At 40.8% G+C, this 18,054-nt stretch overlaps 1 protein-coding gene across 7 annotated transcripts in view; it reads right to left on the bottom strand.

The window, feature by feature from the left end:
* LOC114494546 (SPHK1 interactor, AKAP domain containing) overlaps positions 1-18,054 on the bottom strand; it is a 118,666-nt gene continuing 100,612 nt past the window's right edge. For 5 of the 7 annotated variants that reach the window (XM_028509745.2, XM_036022752.1, XM_036022751.1 and 2 more), the window contains 5 exons: positions 10,420-10,605; positions 8,536-8,622; positions 6,413-6,465; positions 6,138-6,322; positions 1-1,910 (listed from right to left, as the gene is read on the bottom strand). In XM_028509745.2, coding sequence (XP_028365546.1) covers positions 1,767-1,910; positions 6,138-6,322; positions 6,413-6,465; positions 8,536-8,622; positions 10,420-10,605 — 655 coding nt within the window. In that variant the 3' untranslated portion in view covers positions 1-1,766. The remainder of the gene's footprint in view (positions 1,911-6,137; positions 6,323-6,412; positions 6,466-8,535; positions 8,623-10,419; positions 10,606-18,054) is intronic. The other 2 variants (XM_028509746.2, XM_036022754.1) reach the window with 1 other exon arrangement.

Here is an 18,054-nt window from a genome sequence, read left to right as displayed (position 1 = left end):
GATTTGGCAACAAAAGTTTATTTGTTAGTTTGCAACATTAAGTACAACATATACAGCTTCACCACAGGGTTACAATCCAATATTTGTGCTTTGTAGGGTAAGTAAACATTCATGAAAGCACAGCAAAAGTACACATGGTATTCTGAGATTGTGTAAAAAATAAATAGATCCTTTTTCATTTAATAGCACAAAGGATTTTCAGCTTGAGATGGTGGATACATTTTAAAATTGAACATTTGATTAATGTGTCAGATTGCGTGAATAACCTAAATTTGGACTATTTATGTAGCAAATGCCTAATGAGCACTGGGAAGGATTCCTGGGGTGGGTGGTGGGAAGGGAAATGTGGCTTATGAGGCAGCTTTCCTGACGTTTCAAGATATGGGTGATGCCTAAGGCCAGCATGGCTGTGTGAGGCCTTGCTCCCATTTCAAATTACTTCACAGTCTTTAAAAATAGTGTAAAGGCATAGTATTCCAGGAAATCTTCAATAAACACTTCCTTTGATCAATGAAATAAAAGCCAGTATAGCTCACTTAGTTGAAAGGAAAGGAGGCTCATTAGGGAGAAGTTAGATACCTTCATTTTCCAAAAGACTAAATCTCTGTTATTAAAATACTTAACTGTAATAAGGTGTTCTCTTCCCCCAATTAAACACCAATGTCTTTGAATCAGGAAGAGTCTATGATACTAACTCGTTATGTCAAATCCTCCATCTGTCAGTCTGATGACAATGATTGATGACAATCAGACTGTAGCAGGTCTGCATGCAGGTGCGCACCAACGCATCTACCATGAAACCGCTGAGCTCAAGTACCAATTTGGGACTTAAGACAACAACCTCTTCAGATATTTTATGACTCTCTAAAATAACTCAATGTATCATTTAAGATAACCTCTTCATGATTTACAATAATAATAATAAAATGAAAGTTTATATTTTATACAAAAGCAGCTTTTATCTCAAAAGACTTCTTTCTTTCTTTGATTTTATTACTTTTGGTAGAAAGCTTTCCCTTAGGGTAAGGATTCTGTAACCAGGTTAGCCAACTAATAATATAGGGGTGGAAACAAGACAGTCTTTGATCTTTCTCTTTCTTGGCTGAACACCAATAGTTTTCTGGTTAGTTAGGAATCCAGATATCGCTGGGCAGGTGTGGAATATTTTTAGCAAGTTGCAGTAAATAAATAAAAAAAACCTCATTAGAAGACATTGATGATACTCTTACATTTCTTTTGATATCTACTGACATTAGTGTGAAAATGAAACATTTTTTATGTCAAAGTTCTGGAAATTTCCCACCCATATTTTAAGTGTTCCTCTGGGCCGACAGCCCTGTAATGACTGCTAAAAAAAGTAACATAAAGGTTATAGCCTAGTTTACAAAATTATGGTGACCAAGAACTTTGTTTCCAGCTGATTCACATAATTCACATAACATTTTATATTATTAAAAATATGCAATAGCAGCTGCCTTAGAATTTAGGCCTAGTTATAAGCTTTTAACTCGAGGCCCAGTAAAGTTCCCGTTTTCCCAGCCACTCGAATACGAACTCTTTTGAAGTCACCCATACATTGTATTGATTTGCACAGATCTGTATTTTACTTTTCCTCAGGTTTATTCCATGGGTAGTAGCCTCGAACAGATTTCCCGGTAGCTCTGCTAATGGGATGCAATGTTTGAGAAAGGTGAGAGCATTTCGAGCAAGTCAGTGTAATCTAAGCTGGCATAGGGGAAAGGAATTCTGTACAGGGCGCCGCTGCCTTAGCCCAGTCCCAGCAGCCAGTCGAAGAGACTCGGGGTCCCGTCTTTCTGCTCCTCGTGCAGTTTGCAGTACTGAACGACGGCGTGGAAGATATCCCCCACTTTCCAGGACTTCCGGTGGACCAGCCGCACGACATCTAGAAACTAAAGTACAGCACTGAGTTAGAAGTCACGTATCACAGGGGGTCCTCCAAATCATCTTACTCGACCACTCTTTCAAAGCCGACAGCTCTCCAGGCTATTTTTGAGTATCTTTGGTGACACGACACTCTTCTCCTAGACAGCCTACTTTCTTCCTAGACAGCTCAGCTCATCGGAGAGTCCTTTCAGCTGAGCTGGAGTCTTTTCTTCCTCACAGCAGTTGCCATGCATGGATGAGAGGGGCTGGATGAAATGTTTCTTTCAAGACTCTGTCTTTTCCATATTTAAACAGTTTCCTCTGGTCTGATTTGCTCTGGAATAGACTTGCTCTAATTGGAGGCTGTAGTATGGCTCCCAATACCTTCTATATGTGTCACAAACAATCTCTTATTAGATATATATATATTTAGACCAAATAAACCAAGTGCTAAACCAAGTGCTTTTGTGTCGGGTCCCCTGTGGATTCCCCGTTCCACCAGGGAAAGGTCCTTCCCTCATCATCAAGCACTAGGAGAGGCTGGCTTTCCATTGCAACAGTGAAAAGAAGGCTTGGGGAAGTGCCCTTAGTTTTACTAGCTTCCAATGACCACAACTGAGAAAGTTTTTGGCTGTAGGAAAACTGTGAGCTGAAGTGTTGGAAGATGGGGAAACCATTATAGATCATTTTTTTCATGATCTTGAATACTTTGGGATGGAGCACGGCCTGAAGACCTCTCAAAGTCTTCAGTAAAATGCTTAAAAAAAGTAACAATGATTAAGAGCCCAAATCTGAGGAAGTACTTTCAGGCGTGCAATCTCATAAAATTCTGCCAACACCCTGTGAAGTAGGCATGAACATGTGAAAAAACTGAGGGCTAGAGAGATAAAAAGTTGGTAGTGTGATGTACAGTTTTCTAACACTCCAGTCCAGTGCTATGTCTACCCCAGCCCAGGGCTGCATTTTGGTGGTAGGAGAACATGACCTTGATATCTATTTGCAGTACTGGGAGGAAGCATTGGCTGGGGGTGGGATCCAACTTTAGAAAGAATGACCTAGTCAGAAGATGAGGGTTGTGGTTTAGTGACTATTTCTTCAATGTTTCCTTCTAGGATTTTTTTTTTTTTTGCTCTGCTCCTTTTGTGTTTGCCCAGCTTTTTAAGATTATCCAGAAACTGAAATGCTAATTTCTATCTGTCTTTTTTCCTTCTCTCCAGCTTGAATTTGTTAATTCATTTCAGTTTCCATGAAGTCATCTTCCAAAGAGCTACTGTTGAATTATGTTTCCTCCCACAGCTGTGATGGCACCAACTGTTTGCAGAGGGAGAGAAATCAGCACTTTATTGTACTTGCTTGCTTTGTGTTGGCTTAATCAGAATAAAGCAGCTTTCTAGGCTCGGAAATGAAATACTTAACTTTTAATGCATAGATATATAAACATTCTCTCAGAGAGTTTTAGGACGATATAAAAAGGGAGACAGATGGGAGGCCAATGGCAACTATGTTATAGATAGTAATCTCCCAGGGAAGAACAGCATCTTAGCCATCTTGTAATACCTTGTACCTGTACTTAATAGGAACTCAATAAATACTTGCGGAGTGACAGAAGGAGCGAATGTTCAAATGTCAGTCAAAGAAATTCAAGATGATCAAGAAGACTATTTGGTATATGGAATGACATCCAGAATCATTACAGATGAACCTTGTCTAAGTATATATTCTTGAGTTTGATGTAGTATATTGGCACAGATACAGTTAGAAATACATGTGCATATCTCGGGCTGCGTACTCAATCATTTTCTATTGATAGGATGCTCGTTAGAAGTCACTGGAGCCCATGGATCTAATGGGTGAAGGCTGAACAGAGCTTGTTTGAGGCATGGTAGCGGGCAAGGAGCAAAATAAAAGCTGGTCGTAGGGCACTCAGCCAATGGCCCAGCGACCGAGAGTGAGTGGTTTAGGGGTGGGTAAGCACGACCTTTCTTCACCGCTCATTTACAGCAGCAGTGGGGGGTGAGCTCCATCAGCTCCTTCGGCCTCAGTCGTAGAACTTCAGAAACTCCTATTTGTCTGGGACCCCTCGCCATGCCTCCTGCCTTCTTATCTATCCTCTTCCTGAAATTTTAGAAAGTTTAATCCTTTAGGTTAAGGTTTTGCTTAAAAGGCAAATCCCCTTACTTAGGGGAACATTACCAGCAGCTATTAGTAAGTTATGGAGATGCATAAAAATAATTTTTTGAGCCTGTACTTATATCCTGGGTGTGTAAATGGTCCGAGGCATGTTTTCTGTTGGACAAAGTGGTAAAAATATGCGGCCTCAGGGAAAGCGGGATGTGTTCGCACGATTTGATTAACCAGACCTTTTCAGCTCTTGCTGGACGTCTAGAAAGTAGCTGCTCCCCATGCAAAAGGCGTGGACATCAAGTTTCTGAGGTCTCACTGTGAAAGATCATAGATTGTTGATTTCTCAAGATTTCCCGCAATGGTCACCAGTGGCCTTAGTCGAGACATACCCCTTGAGAGTATCTCCTCCCCCTTAACATGTCTTATCAAGCTGCAGTCAACATAACACACACAGAAATATAAAATAAGCCTTAGTTCCTTTCTTTTTTCTTTCTGTGGATCCTGGTTCACTTAGATTACCACTTTGCTCCCACCTCTCATCTGTGAGTCACTGCTTTGAAAGAGAGTCGAAGTTCCAGGAAAGATACCAACAATTATTAACCCTTTCCCAGAAGGCCCTCTGCCGCAGACCTTTCTAGAAGCCCGCTATCATTTTTTCCCACCTATATGGGAACTGCTGAAGGAAGCGCTCCCTATGTGTTTGACCCAAAGTTGTCCCAATGCTCCCCCAGCAAGGCCTCTGTGCCAGTTATCTGTGCGATGGTCACACACTGGAATCTGTCTCGTGATTTCTAAGTCCAGGCAACATCCTACTAACACAGCCTTTAGAGATGATCTGGGCCCGCTACGTACACCCTGCTCCGAGGCACTGACTTCGTCTCAGACATGGAGGCCTTGAGACATCTGTGGGGCTGATGAGTGGGAAGGTCATGCACTTTCCTCACTTCCTTTACAAAAACTTCTAGATGAAAATGAAGCGTCTGTGTGAAGAAGCCAGAAAAGAACACGTCCAGCTTATTACCATTGCTTTTTTTTTTTTTTAAGAAAGGGAAGGGAGGGAGAAGGAGAGAGAGAAAGAGAAACATCAATGTACGGTTGCTGGGGGTCATGGCCTGCAACCCAGGCATGTGCCCTGACTGGGAATCGAGCCTGCAACACTTTGGTTCGAAGCCTGCGCTCAATCCACTGAGCTATGCCAGCCAGGGCTACCATAGCCTTTTAAAACCACATTCTAAATAGCAGCTGATCCTACATTTTTCATTGTGTCTCTTCTTTTTGCTTTTGTAATTTCATAATCAGCTTTTGTATGTCAGGGATCTGGGTTTTTCTTTCCAATTAATTGAAAAAATAGAAGTCAAAATTGTCCTCTTCCTGCCATTTCAGAATCAATAATAATTAGATTCCCTTCACATACATCATAGTTGGCATTTCCCTGAGCAAATGTTTTGTCTCAGGAAACTAGAAGACTCTACATCCTGTGATGGTATATCATTGGTAGATGCATTTCAAATGCATCAAATGCATCGCAGGTGGCTTTTGGATTCTCTGGCACATTTACCAAATTAGGTTGCTTACAAAGTCATGTGGTGGAATCTATGGGAGCTGTTGCAAATTGTGTGGGTTTTTTGGGAAACATTCAGCGTAGATTTCTGAAAACAAATACATTCGTTTCTTTGCTCCAAGGCAGAATTCCATGTCATTAAGCACAAGTGAGCTGGTTTCCACGTTGCTCCTGGGACTATGGCTTGTATAGCCGTGGTTCTCAGCCTTGACTGCACCCTGGGACCATCAGGGACCTCTGGAGAACCCCGATGTCTGGGTTTCGTCCCAAGAAAAGATTCTGATTTAAGTGGCCAGAGTATCGAGGGCTCTAAAATCTCCCCAGGAGGTTCTAGCACACACTGAGTTTGAGAATCATGAAAAAGTTCCCATCTCAATTTACTTTGTCACCTTCACCAATGAGTTGAGACAAACTGAGGATTGAAGAAAAAGTAATCATGATTATATTTATGCAGTGGAAGTCTTCACACTTCTAGGTGCAATTTTAAGGTGAACAGTCAAGAGCCAATGATTCAAATTCAAATGGGTTAACCTGGCATTTACTGAGTTTTCAGCAGGAAACACCATACCTTTTCAACTCTGTTCTCCTGAGATTTCTTAAAGTAGATGGCAGGGATCCCAAGTTCAGAGGCGGCTATCCACTGCAGAGTGGCTCGAAGCTCAGCGTCAGGACACTCTGGCTCCAGGTCAAAGTTGATCACCAGCAGGCTGCCCTGGTGGCTGACTGCTCCCACCGGTGCTCCAGGGACACATTCTGAACACAGACAATGACACAGCCTTACCACGCTTTCCACAGGGGGAGCACGGGCCAATTGTGTGCCAAAATGATGGGAACGTGGCTTACCCTCTCCTTTTTCTGACTGTCCTTTAAGAATCTCCTTTTCTTCTACTAATTCACTTTGGGAGAAAACAACAGTATATGGTTGGTAATGTTTAGGAAGAGTAAGCTATAAATGGAAGATGAGGCGATGGGTTTTATTGATCTAAAAGCTTCTGAAGTTTCATTCTACGTTCATTGCTTTCATAGACTGAACTAACACTAGAAAAAAATACCAATGTGGCTGTTTTATGTAGGGCTATGGGTCTTCAATGAATATTCCACCCCTAAGAAACAAAAAGGCCAGAGAATCCACATGGTTTTAGCAGGGACAGTTGGTGTGGGAGACTCTGAGAGAGGCATCCTCCTCAAACTTCTTTCTATTGACCTTCAGAAGCTTGAACAATGCAGGAGACATCATGTTAACTAGTTTTCATTGGAGGGTTTATCCTTCCTTTATTTTACCTGTCATTTAAAGGATCATGTTTCTAACTTGACACAATGATTTTTTATTCTGTACTGTGATACTAACACAAATTTACATTTTAGCCTAGACATATATTTTTTCTACATGGATGTGGTTCTTTGACCTGAAATAAGGGAAAAGACAATCAATGAACTGCAGAACTTAAATGGTACAACATAAAATATCTCAATTAGTTGACAGTTTTCTTTTTTTATCGGGAGAATGTAGTAAGCTGGATGTGGTTTGGAACTAAAGAGTCATAACTGAAGTATTTCCTTAGATACAAAAAAATTCAATATTTGAGGTGTTTTCAAATACTGAGTATTTACTGTGGAGCCTTGAATGCAGTGGGAAGATGCAGCAAGTATTTGCCAAAATGAGAATGTATGGCCCAACTGATAAAAGGAACTGACCACTTTGGGAAGCCCATGGTTGTCCTATGTTTTCGTCCTGTCTAAAAATTAAAGTACAAGGCTCTTAAAAATGTCTTTTTTATGAGAGAAGATTCTCTCTTACATTTTATCTTAATGCTAAGAGCTAGATGATAGATTCCATTGTATTCCTGATATTGAGAAAACCCAGTTCTTACACGCACACCTTCTATGTAACAGGTACATGGAAGGATGCCCAGTGTCCTAAGGGTCTAGATTTTCTGTTAGATCTCTACGTGGGTGGTGACATTAAGTGAAATGGCATGTGGTCAGTAGAGTTTCTGCTCTTACAAAGCTATGCGATGCTGCTATGGGTGGTGGTGGTCTTGGTTTTCCCTGGATTCATGTAGTCTGTGGGGTTGTAGGGCTCATATCATGGAGAAAGATGGAAACAGCAGCTAAATAAATGTTTCCTGAAGGAGAAAAATAAATTTGTCCCAGAGTAGGTTTTTATTTGTTTTATACTCCCACAGGCAAGATACTTGATTATATAATAAAGCAAAAAAATGCTTTAGCTATAGAAAGTAATTGAGGAAATAGGTCAGAGAGCTGGTTTTGCCCGATAGTTTATTTTCATTTCTTCTGAAATTTCAGAACTCTTCAAATAATAAGCTAAGTCATCATGGTCAAAAAATAAATTGCAATTCGCTTAATTTTCCAGAAGCATCACAGATTCTAGATGTAGCCCTGACCTCATATTGCTCTGCCAATATTTTATGTCCTACGTTTTGTGCTTCTCTCAGTGCATTTTCCTCTCGCTCCTTTAGAAGGTCCGCATGGTGCAGGGGGCAGAGTTACTGCTTGAGTAGGGCACATCTCCAACAGGGCACTATTTGGTGTTAGGCCATTTGGTGGCAATAATCCCAGGTGTCTACAAGTACAGGAAAAGCCATCACACTATAACATATTGAACAACAGTCTTTGTTGGTTGGCATGGTACAATTTAAATAGATTTTAGCTTCTCAGTGCCCAATTAGGTAAAATGACATATTTCTAATTATATGCATGAGCTTTATTGGAAATGATTACATCATAAGGGGCAGCTTTGAAATCCGGAAAGGAGGTGATGATAGGCGAGGACTGTTCTGGGCCTGAGCTCTTGCGCCAGTGACACGGAACCACACATGCCTGGGACCACAGCAGTACAGACATCATGAAATCAGTGGCTGGGCACAACCTGCATGATCACAATGGATTGCCAGATGGAATTGGAGCGGCGGTCTCACAATCACTGCATCTCCGTGGCTACTTACTTAATCATGGGAGAAGATGGCATGCTTTCCTGATAAATGTCCAGGTCCATAATGCCAAGACTGCTAGTGGCACTACTGTTGCCATTGCTGACAAAGCAAAAGTTTACATATTAATGCCAGTCTCCACCACCTGGCCACACCGATCATCTACTCTTCTCAGGGGTCCTTCCTTTGGTTCCCAGAACAATATTGCTTTGTGTCTAGGACTTTTAAATTGATATTTATTTTTGACCAGGTTAGGAGACTGCACAACAAAAGACATTTCTGGCTCAAGCCAACCACCATCAGTGTGGGCTCATTTCTGCAGTGGCGTAGATCACACCTAGCAGGTGACAATCAGCATGACATTTTTCTTCCTCATTCTAGTGACAGTCAAGATATTTACCTATTAGCAAAAGGCCCACAGAAACTAAGATACATCTGAGAATTCTGGCTGGGAAAGATACTGGAATACTCATCTGCCTGCTTTTGACCGAAACCAGTGCATGCACATTATCCCTTTGCCATTCAGGGGGTTTTTCTGGGGGATATTCCACAGGATGTGCACCTGGCTCGTTTTTTGTTTTTGTTTTTCTTTTTAACGACAGAATTCACAAGTACAAAGTTGGGGAATGCCAAATTTTATAGTTCCTTTATCTTAAAATCTTTGAGAAGCAGCAACATCTGCTACCTCGTGCATCACGGAGAAGGAGGGATGGCATATTGCACCACTGCCAGCAGTTGCACAACCAACACACAGTCACATCACTAGCCTGAAACGTATTTACTGAAACGGAGGAGTTGAGTTAAGTTTTGGGTTCTGTCTGTACTTGCAAAATGGAAGGCATTCCATTTCACCAAACCCATCGAGTTTCCTCACACCTTCTCTATTTTCCAATGACATCTCTTCCAAGCAAAGTTTCCAAAGGGTGAGACCTGGTGATAATGGTGTGTTGTAAGGGGGCAGGCTTCCCTTGGGAACACCATGAGGAACTGGCTATAGTCCCCTCATTCCAGATTCCTGTCTTGGGGTTTTTTTTTGGGGGGTGGGTACTGAATATATTCACTGATTGAAATCTGATGACTCAGACCTCGTGCTGAAAGTAATGAACACTATCAAATTCTGTGAAGTCCAAGGATTCCAATTCTCATTGCTTGTGGGCTCCACATTGTTTTTGGAATTTTAGACAAGTCGTTCAGCATTGTGAATTTTTCCTATGTCCAAACAGACTGACCCACCAGAATGAAAACTTTCAAGGAACCAGACACCCAAGATGTATCTGAATCCCATTTTCAACTGGCCTCTATGTAAAGTCTGCAGTACCAAACAAGACTTCAGGCTGAAACGTGGAGATTCTTTTGTTACCTGATAGAGGGATAATTTTTAGTTCATATCTGCTGCCTGGCTGGGGTGCAATCAGATCTGGCCTCTGATTAGCTCCTCTCTAGTTTTTTTTCCCCAACAAAAATGGAGAAAAGGGCAGAAAAAGCAGAGGAGCAGTAAGGCCACACAACGCAACACAGTGTGGACACACTTGCCTCACGTAAACCCAGCCTGGGTTGCATCTGAAATACAAATGAACCAGAAAGAAAGTATCAACCATACCAGGTGTCACAGCAGCTCTTATTAAGAAATTCACAGTTGTCATCATAGAATGCATTGGCTGGGGCTTGCAGAGAAAAGAACACAGCTGACTCTCAACCTTGACCAAGGCGATTGGAGCCATTATTGGATGTTAAGATACCTTTCAGCACATATCATGACAGGCAGACACCTTGACCTAGCGGGAACTTTCTTTTTCGCACTCTCTATTAGGAACCCTCTGCAGAGAATGATTTCAAATGCATTTCTGAACTATGTGTCGAGACCTCGTTCCCTGGGGAAGTCAAGCGAAGAGCAGGTACCTCATGGATCGCTCACTGAACTGCAGGAAGCTACTTGTGTCGTCTGGGTTGTCCTCCTCATTGGCGAGCTGGGACCAGCTTTCTGTGCTCTCCCCACTGCTGCTGGGAGGGTTGGGCACCTCACTGGGGGCTCTCCCCTCTGTCGGGACATCAGCCTCTGGTCCATCTCTGGCATCAAGGCTGTCACTGTAGGTGGTAAGATATCGTTACCAAGAATGGGAGTGCAAGGCTGCTCTGTTGAGCATGAATCTCTGCCACTGAGTAGGACGTCCTTGGACACAGGTGCAGTCTTTTTTTTAAGATTTTATTTATTTATTTTTAGAGACAGGGGAAGGGAGGGGAGGGAGAGAAACACCAATGTGTGGTTGCCTCTGGTGCACCCCATAATGGGGACATGACCTGCAACCCAGGCATGTGCCCTGACTGGGAATTGAACCAGCGACACTGATTCACAGGCCAATAATCAATCCACTGAGACATACCAGTCAGGGCTCAGTCTTTTCTTTTAAGCTGATACTTTTGCTGGTGCCCTAGATCCCATTTTGCTTTTTCAGGGCAACTCTCCATCAGCTCTCCCATCTCTTCGTTTGATCTCTTTCTTTTAACCCCCTCATTCCTTTCAAAAACACCTGTATGGAGTACCCTGGTCTCCATACATAAGAATTATCGAAGGGCAGTGGTGTTTGAAACGATGACCCTCAGAGCATCCTCCCTAGAGATTAAGACTCAGTGCTTCTACAGAGAGGCCCACCCGTGTGGCTGCAATGCGAGTGGTAGGTGGACCCTTGCTGGGAAAAAAATGCCCACCCCAGTTCGGGTGGTTTCCAAAGTCATTTTGCCTAGAAATGCCTCTCGACATATTTTTCCCTTACAGGTATATTTTCACGCCACCTTCTTCCTTTAGAACTTGTAATTTCTATCAGCACCGCTTTGCTGGGTTAGTGCTTTCTCGTTCAAGTAAGCACCCAGAAATGTTAACCTGTGATCTGACAGGCTTCGCTCCTTGGAGCTTCTCCTCTCTGGCTCCCCCTGAAGTTCTCCTCGTCTGAACACTTTGTCCTTGAAACGTGGTTCTCTGTTTTGCCTTCAGGTGTCACTCCAGCCAGGTCTGACAGTACAACAGCCCTCCTTTCCAGTGTGTCCCTAAGCAACCTCACCTACTCTCCTGCCTGAAAACATCTCCCAAGACTGACCTCCAGCCAGGCCCCCTCTGCCTGATGCTGGGGCTCTGTTCAGCTGGTCTTCTGACCACATCCAATCTGTCTCATGAACATCTCGAAATCAATGTTTCTAAAACAAATTCTAATGGCTCCTCACCCTCTTCCTGCGTTTCTTATTTCCATTGATTTTCCTGAGTGCCCGGGCTTAGCATCTCGAGTCTCCTGCACTCGGCCCTCTACGTTCCATCAGCTGCTGTACTCTTTGGGTTCCATCTCTAAAGTATCTCTCCCATACTTATCTCTGTCTCTATGCTCATCAAACAATCTTAATGTAGGTTCTTTTAAATTGCTGGAATTTTAGATTTGAAAGAAGCATCATAGATTTCCAGTAGATTAGGACGCAAAGTCCAGTGAGGTCCAACGAGTTGGTACCAGACGTTGGATCTCAAGTTTTGAGTCTGGTGGGCATTGCATCCACGGTTACTCTTTGGCTGGGCTATACTGTGTCAGCCTCCAAACAGAGAGATCCAGCTGTTTCTCCTCTTAAAAACCTTCTAAGCAATGGTGCCAAACTGGTGTTTCTAAGACCTATCTTTGACCATTCTTACCAAAAACCTACAAGCACCCTGTGAAGTTAAACTCTGTCCTTCAAGGTTCTCCCTGCCTACCCAGGGTTATCAGCCTCCACCCTAGTCATTACTAAGCAAACAAAACACCTGTTGTTTCTCAACCCATCCAGGGATTCCCTGCCTCTCGGTCTCTGCCCCATTGCTTCTTCTGACCAAGTGCTGGAGACACGGGTGCTTTGAGCTCTGTGCCTACAGTCCAACCCCAACCCTAACCCTGACCCTAACACTAACTGTAGCCCTAACCCTAACCCTAAACCTAACCCTTCCTCCACTTGTCACCTATTCAGCCTCTCAAAGAGAAATCATAATGCCCATTTCACCAGGGTTTTTGCAAGATATAAATTAGGGAATAAAGATTATTTAATGCATTTATCTTAGTGCCTAGATCCCCACCCCTAGGATTCTTTCTCACAGCATTCTGGAAAGGTATGGTATTGTGGTGTGGCTGTTCCTAGCATGCTGTGCTGCTAACACTTGGTTAAAAAAGATCCTTGATAACATGGACTTTTCCTTAAAAAGTGTCGATATGCTTCCAAATTAAGCCAAGAGAAAGGAGGAGAATTGATGCAGCCGGAGAGACATGTAGTGAATTTAGTTAAGTTCAAGTGAAAGGAAATGTCATTGATAACAAATAGAAACAATATATGTATTCCACAAAAAGTGGAAATGGCCCAAGTACTGAGCATGGAGGAGAGAGCTCCAAAACCATTTATTTGTCAGTTACAAAGTAAGTTCCTAGACTAATATGTCTTAGTGAATTAGAGCCTTGTGTTATTAGAAAAATGTATTCCAAGATATTTCTTACTAAAGCAGAAGTTACATCTCACTGATTGACATTGAACATCCAGGTTAAAAATGAGTCTGTCAGTGTATTTTCTTTATCTTAATAATTTCATGCTCTATTTTACAGTAAACTGCATATTGCCTGTTACGTAACTGGGGAATTCAGGATGAATAATGATTATCGGAAGCACTAGCCTTCCTTTTCTTTGGAGACAATTTATAGCCATGCTTGTTTATCTGTGAACAGTGCGCAGGTGTGTTATGCAGATGTGTGTATTTGGCTTTTTTCCACGTCTGATCTTACAGTTCATGCACGGAGCTTTTGACAAGTGCATCTGATATGCTATCAAGTCAAATTACAGAGTTTCTGAGCTGGCAGAGACCTCAGCAATCATCTAGCCCGGTGTTCCCCAATTTCATTTATTAGCAAATCGCTGTCACGGTTTTTGCCATATCCGCATTCCCTCTGTATTATAAGAATGACAAAATTTATTGTAATTAGTTTCCTTTATGTAACCTATATATGCTTATTTTAGGAAGAAATTTGAGTCGTTACTATAAGTGGAAAAGAGGAATCACTTGCCATAGGTAGAGGGTGATAATAATACTAAATACAAAACTACAGTAAGAGTGTTCTTTCCACCACGCCGTGCAATTGTTTATTACTGTAAAATTTTTTTGAAAGGGGAAATCATGACAATTAAACATTATACACCTTAAATATTTTACTTGAGCTTTAAATGCAGAAACATGAACTTATTTGCCAACCTCTGGACTGTAAAAGTGTTTGGTTTCATCAATTTTCTCTATTTTTGTAATCATTAATTTCTGGTCTTATTTTTATTATTTTCTTCCTTATATTTCTTTGGCTTTAATTTAATAATCTATTTTTAGACTAAGATGGAAATTTAGATCATTTATGTTAAATAATTCTTCTTTAAAAAGAAACATTTAGAGGTATTCATTTCTTTCCTAAGTACTGCTTTAGCTGCATCCCACAAATTCTAATGTGTTGTGTTTTCATTTTCATTCAATGCAAAATTTATTCTAATTTCCCCCGTGACTTACACTTTTACTAGTGGATAATTTAGATGTGTGTTATTGATTTTCAAATATTTTGGAGTATTTCCCAGACATCTCTTTGTGACTGACTTTTGGTTTAATTCCATTGTGATTGAAGAACATACTTTATATGATTTCAATTCTTTTTGCATTTATTAAGAATAGTCTTGGTGAATGCTTTAAGTGCACTAAAAGTGTATAGTCTGTTGTCATTGATGGAGCATTTAATAAATACTAATTAGGTCAAGTTGATTGAGAATGGTGTTCAAGTCTTCTATATCCTTATTGGCTTTCTGCCTATTATTTTATCAATAACTGAGAGAAGAGTGTGAAATTTCCAACTATAATTGTGAATTTGTCTATTTCTCCTTCCAGCTTTAACAGATATTATTGCATACAATTTGAAGTTATTTTATTTAGGGAATTACATATGTATAATTATTATGTCTATTTTTACAAGTGGGCCCCTCTCTTATTATAAAATATCCTTCTTTATTACGATAAAATTCATTGTCCTAAATTCTACTCAGTCTGAAATTAATGTAGTTATTCCATCTTTGTTATACTCCTTTTCCCATCATTTTATTTATAACTTATTTGTATCTTTACATTTGAAATGCATTTCTTATAGCTTATGGTAGAGTTTTGCTTTTCTAATCAGTCTGACAATCTCTGCCTTTGAATAAGAATGTTCAGGCTATTACTAATTCACATAATGATCATATGATTGAGATTAAATATATCATCTCTATTATTTTCCATTAGTACCATCTGTTCTTTCTTTTTTCCCTCATTTTATACATTTCTTTGTGTCAACTGAAACATTTTTACATTTTAACCCCACTTTTAGCTTACTAGCATAGCTCTTTATTTTATTTTTTAGTAGTTATTCCAGGGATAACAATGTGCATCTTTAATTATCACTGTCTGCCTTCTGATGAAATGACACAAATTCACACAGAATGGAAGACTCTTACAATAGTACATTTCCATTTCCTTCTCCCATTCTTTGTGCTGCGATTGATATATTTTAATTCTCTACATGTCATAAACATTACTTTTGTTTTAAATACTTATATTTTGAATAAATTTTAAAAGTAAGAAAAAGTGTTTTATATTTACCTACATATTTACTATTTGTGGAAATCCTTTTCCTCTTTCTAGATCCAAGCTTCCCTCTACACTATATTCCTTCAGCCTGAATACTTCCACAAACTCTTCTTCTTGGGCAGATGTAGTGGCATAGTCCCCAATATTTTATTTTTATAAGAGATTACTCTTTAGGTTTTATCTTCAGTTATTTCAATAGCTGTTTTTATTTTTTAGAGCAGTTTTAGGTTCACAGTAAATTGGGCAGAAAGAACAGAGTTCCCATATGGCCCCCTCCTCACGCAGGCACAGCCCTGCACCATCCTGCGCCGAGAGAGGTACATTTATCACAGCCAGTGAACCCACATCAATGCATCACTATCACTCGAAGCACCTAGTTGACACTACAGCTCACTTCGGAGGTGCATATATTATGGGTGCGGACAAATGTATAGTGACACATATCTACCATTTTAGTATCATACAGAATAGTATCGCTGCTCTAAAAATCTGCTCTGCTCTGCCTATTTATCCCTCTCTTCCTCCCTCCTAACCTCTCAAAACCTCTGAGCTTCTTACTGTATGGGTACTCCAGGATGTCACATAGTTGGAATTGTACAGTATGTAGCCTTTTCAGATTGTCTTTGTTCACTTAGTAATATGCATTTAAGTTTCCTCCATGTCTTTTCACAGCTTAATAGCTCATTTCTTTTTAGTGCTGAATAACATCCCATTGCCTGGATGTACAAGAGCTTATTTATCCATTGACCTACTAGAGAAAATCAGAGTTGTTTCCAAGTTTCGGCAATTATAAATAAAGCTGCTGTAAAATCTTGTGTGCAGGTGTTTTCATGTTGGCTTAAGTTTTGAACTCATTTGGGCAAACACCATGAAGCATTATTGCTGGGTCATTTCATAAGAACACGTTTATTTTTTAAAGGAACTGCCAAACTGTCTTCCAAAGTGGGTGTACTATATTAGCATTTCCACCACGAGCAAATGCATATTTGCATTTCCAGTTGCTCCACATTCAAACTAGCTCCAAACTAGCATTTTGTGCTGTCGTGTTTGGGACTGTGGCCTTCTCACGGGTGTGTAGTGGTATCTCGTTGTCATTTAAATACGTGATTGCCTAATAACATAGGATGCTGAACAGCTTTTTATACTGATGTTTGATATCTGTATGTCTTATTTTTTGATCATGTGTCTGTTCAAGTTTTTTTATCCAGTTTTTAAAACTGGCTTGTTTTCTTATTGTTGAGTTTGGCCGGAACTCAACCTCTCTAGTCCTGTGTGATGTTGTGCAGTTGTTCCGTTCATAGCTCTCCAGCCTCACGGGGTTTTCCCTGCACGCGCACGTGCGGCTCAGTGTTCTGTGGCAGGCCTGAGTGGCCCCCACCGGAGGCACATGGAGATGCTTCCCTGCAGAGAGCCCTGCGGTCTGTAACTGCTCACTCAGCTGGGCATGCCCTCTGAGCTCTGCTCGGGTGTGTCCTCTTTCACTGTGGTCTGAAACGGGAGCCCAGGCAGAAGGTTGGGCCGACTGTAGGGCTCTCCCTGTTTGTTTTTCTTCTCTCAATGGAATGTTTGCTGCACAAGCCTGGTAGCAATCATCTCAGACAATTTGTCCATTTTTCTCCTTGTTTAGAGAGGCAGGGCAGGTTCAGCTTCACTTACCCCACTGAGGGTGGAACACGGTTCTGTCACATTTTCCTATATTTCTCTCCACAGGTATGCCATCGAAATTTTGATTTCGATAATTTAAAAAGGTAATATATTTTATATGTAGAACTTTTTTTCAATGATTATATTTGTCATCTCTTAGAGTATTTAACAGATTTAAAACATTTATTGATTGGATTTACTGGGTGACAATGGTTAATATAATTACATAGGTTTCAGGTGTCCAATTCTATAATACATCATCTGTATATCATATCGTGTGTTTGCCACCCCAAGTCCATATTGAACTGATTTTTAAATCTACCTCATCCTACTTTGATTGTAGTTTGTTCCTTGACCCTGCTTTGTATACCTTATTTTTTCAAATGTGAAAAATATATTTATTTCATATTCTGTATTTAATAATTCCAACACCTGAGGTTCCTGCTAGGGCCAATCCTGCCATCTGATGTTTGTGCCGAGTCTTGTTTACAATGTCTTGATTCGTTGTGCATCTTGCAATGTGAGGTTCTGAGTTAATATTTGATGGGGCTTTCTCTGTTGGAATCCTCTGAGCCTTGAGCTTCAATACACGGAGATTAATTTTTCCCTCTGCGAAGTTCTCACGGTGATTTTAACCTGAGGTTGTTCTAAGGTCATTTACCAGCTTGGGGGTTCCATGGACCCCTTGGGTGGTACAAATTAGATCTCTAAACATGCATTTGGGTAAGCTGTGGTAATAAATTCTTAGTGGATTTTTTTCCCTCTACCCAAAGCTCTAAACTTGAAAGGTAATTTTTTAAAATGTTTCACCTGAGAACTGTTTACTGATTTTAGAGAGAGAGGAAGGGAGAGAGAGAGAGAGAGAGAGAGAGGCATTGATGTGAGAAAGAAATATCGATCAGTTGCCTCCTGTATGTGCCTCAACTGGGAATCAAATCAGCAACCTTGGTATGTGCCCTGGGTCCGAACCTGCAAACTTTTGGTGTATGGGACAACACTCCAACCAACTGAGCCACCCAACCAGGGCCTGAATGATGTTTCAAATCAGCTCCCTTTTTCCAGTGGTGATCCTTTTTCCTAAGTTCATATTGATACTAAGGACACAACTCTTCAGAATCTGGAGGTTGGTTTCCGTTCTAAGTCTTAACCATTCAGGGGCTCACGGTATCATTTCCTGGTTTCTTTTAGCCTTTAGAAAATAAACATGTATATTATTGAAACTGACAAATGCTTTGGAAACAGGTGCA

The sequence above is a fragment of the Phyllostomus discolor genome, chromosome 4 (genome assembly GCF_004126475.2).
Source record: "Phyllostomus discolor isolate MPI-MPIP mPhyDis1 chromosome 4, mPhyDis1.pri.v3, whole genome shotgun sequence".
NCBI lineage: Eukaryota > Metazoa > Chordata > Mammalia > Chiroptera > Phyllostomidae > Phyllostomus > Phyllostomus discolor.
The sequence above is the reverse complement of the archived record's forward strand: the minus strand, read 5'-3'. Positions and strand labels throughout refer to the sequence as shown.